This window comes from Triticum urartu, chromosome 4 (assembly GCF_003073215.2).
Source record: "Triticum urartu cultivar G1812 chromosome 4, Tu2.1, whole genome shotgun sequence".
NCBI classification, from domain to species: domain Eukaryota; kingdom Viridiplantae; phylum Streptophyta; class Magnoliopsida; order Poales; family Poaceae; genus Triticum; species Triticum urartu.
This window is the reverse complement of record NC_053025.1, coordinates 307,438,726-307,441,437: the sequence shown is the minus strand read 5'-3', so window position 1 is coordinate 307,441,437 and position 2,712 is coordinate 307,438,726. Positions and strand designations below refer to the sequence as shown.

Below are 2,712 nucleotides of genomic sequence, written 5' to 3'. Positions count from 1 at the left end.
CCGTTTGCGCTCCTCTGCCGGGACCATATTATACCGGCTAAACAGAGAGGCATTTCAGCTTATGATGAGATCTTGTTGACTATTGAACACCTGCCTTCCAATATTGCTCTAGACATTGTGATCATGCCCTGCTGGGGTATATGGTCAGTAAGGAATGATAAGATCTTCAGGTCAGCTGCTCCACATTTGAACACTTGGAAATTCTACCTAAAAGAAGGACTACGAGTAGTGCAGCTAAGAGCCAAACAGACTAGGACAACACAGATTGGTAGTTGGATAGAACAACATCTTTAATTTGATAATGTATTTTTCCCCAAAACTGGTGTGGGCTAATTGCCTGTCTGACCTCTTTTGTAATGATTGTAAATATTTTATTAATACATTGAAAATATCGTAGAACTATTGTTCTACGGTCTCGGCTCAATAAAAAGTTTTGGACACCCTGGAACTGCTAAAAAGCTTGGGTGGAGAGTGGCCTATGGAATATATCCTTTGGAGGGTTGATGTGCAGTGCTTGCTCAATTGAGAGTTGGTCATTCACAGCAAAAGAATGAAGCTTAGGGAATCTATCAATGAATCTGTTACCATCCCAGTTGTATACCACAGAAGAACATAGTTCCCTTGCCCTATGCTGCAGGAAGAGATGGCTTTAAAAATCAGAGATTAATTTGAGAACAGACTTCCACCAGAAGGAACCAACAGGTCTGACACGAGGAGGGGTAGAAGTATAGTAGGAGCTCCATATAAGGTCCACCCAAGGGAGGTCATAACTATTGAAAAAATTATGCGGATCTTTCATCAACAAAGCTTTGTTCTGAGTTTGCACATCAAGAATTTTGTCTCGGGGAATAAGAGCAGTACCTCTGCCTTCCATCCCATACTTCCTCCAAAAGCAATGTCTCAAGTATTTAATAATTTGGTCAACAACTCCTGTGGGAAGGTCTAAACTGCCCATAAAGAAAGTAGGTAGGCTAGTGAAAATAGACTTCACAAGAATGAGTTTCTCTCCATAGGAAAGCATTGTGGAGGAACCAGCAAGTCTAGATCCAATCCTTTTCATTAGAGGAGCAAAATTTTCAATCTTGGGTTTAGAAATGCCAAGAGGAAGTCCAAGGTAAGTAAAGGGGAAATTACCCTCGGCGGAGCCTAAAATAGCTGAGAGTTGCTGGATTTTATGAGCAGGTACATTAATGGGAACCATCATGGATTTGTTGTAGTTGACCTTGAGACCTGTGTAAACCCCAAAATGCATCAATAGGTTCTGAACTTGTTGAATTTGCAAGGGACATGCAGGCAAGATAATAATAGTATCACATACATATTGGATTATAGGGGAAATCTCTGTTGTTTCAGTGATAATGGGCAAAGCTATTAAATTGTTGTCCAAAGCTTCATTGAAAATGGATTGGAGCAAATCAGTAGTGAGGACAAAAATGAGTGGGGAGAAGGGGTCTCCTTGTCGGTAAACAAAATTATGAGAAAATTGTGCAACTCATATTGAAACAAGTCGTAGCATGCACCTATTATGTGGATAGAAGAAAGTCCCAGGTAAGATGTTCATCAAGTAATTCAGCAGTCTCTCAATTAAAAAGAAGATATTACTATTAATCAGAGAGACGCCTCAGCCATCAGGATTCATTTCAGTACGTCGAGTTACGTACAAGGTACACGCTAGTATTACGACAGTAGTACGTATATCTTACGGTACAAAAAGGTAGTAATTCGAAGACAATATTACTTGAGCAAACCATGCATCGAGCAATTCATTCGAGCACAAAACAATCGGTGTATCGATCTGGCGATGTCCATGCATGCATGATACTGTAGGAGATAATATGATATCAGCTCGATCCTCTTGCAAAGAGAGATAGGTATGGCAGCTTATGCGGTGAGCTCCTCCTCCTTGTGGGTCTCGATGACGATGTCGGACTTGGGGTAGGCGTGGCAGGTGAGCACCCACCCTGCCTCCATCTGGTCGTCGTCGAGGAAGCTCTGGTCGGACTGGTCGATCTCGCCGGACACCAACTTGCCGGCGCAGGAGGAGCAGGAGCCGGCGCGGCAGGAGTAGGGCAGGTCGATCCCCTCCTCCTCGGCCTGGTCGAGGATGTAGACGTCGTCGGGGACCTCCAGCTCCACCTCGCCCTCGGGCGTCACCAGCTTCACCTTGTACGTCGCCTGCGCGCGGAGCCTGGCTCCCCGCACCTGCTTGGCGGCGGCGAGGCTGAGGGCCGCGGGCGCGAGGGCCACGCGGGGCGCCGGTGGCGCGACGGCGCGCAGGGAGAAGGGCGCGCGGAGGCTCAGTGCGGCGGCCATTGCAAGCTAGCTGGAGCTTAGACGCTCTTTCTCTGTGTGGCTGGGGAGCTGGAGAGGATAGGCGAGCGAGCTAGGGGATGGAGGAGTGAGGGGGGCGGGAATAAGTAAGGGATTCGGGGTGGGTGCCATGTGGAGGGAAGGGAGTGGGCGTCTTATCTTCGCTTGGATGGGCGGGCGACGAGGATCACACGCTGCTCATCTCGTCGTCGTCGAGGGGCGTGTGGCCGGCGACATCCATCGGGGGGACATAAGTGGTCACGAGAGCCGCGTGACGTCGAGCGAGGCCAAATGAATAGCGATCGAAGATTCACGAAACTTTAATTGGTTGGAGCTGCGTGAGTCGCTCCATGTGTGTGGCTACTAACTAGTAGGAACTATTAACTTCTTTTGAGGTGGCAA

General features: G+C 47.6%; 1 protein-coding gene across 1 annotated transcript; it reads right to left on the bottom strand.

Moving 5' to 3' along the window:
- Nucleotides 1-1,584: 1,584 nt before the first annotated feature.
- Nucleotides 1,585-2,406, bottom strand: LOC125551556 (ferredoxin, chloroplastic). Its single transcript, XM_048714807.1, has one exon. It carries the CDS (start codon nt 2,311-2,313, stop codon nt 1,882-1,884), a length of 432 nt encoding a protein of 143 aa, XP_048570764.1. The 5' UTR covers nt 2,314-2,406; the 3' UTR covers nt 1,585-1,881.
- Nucleotides 2,407-2,712: the final 306 nt, after the last annotated feature.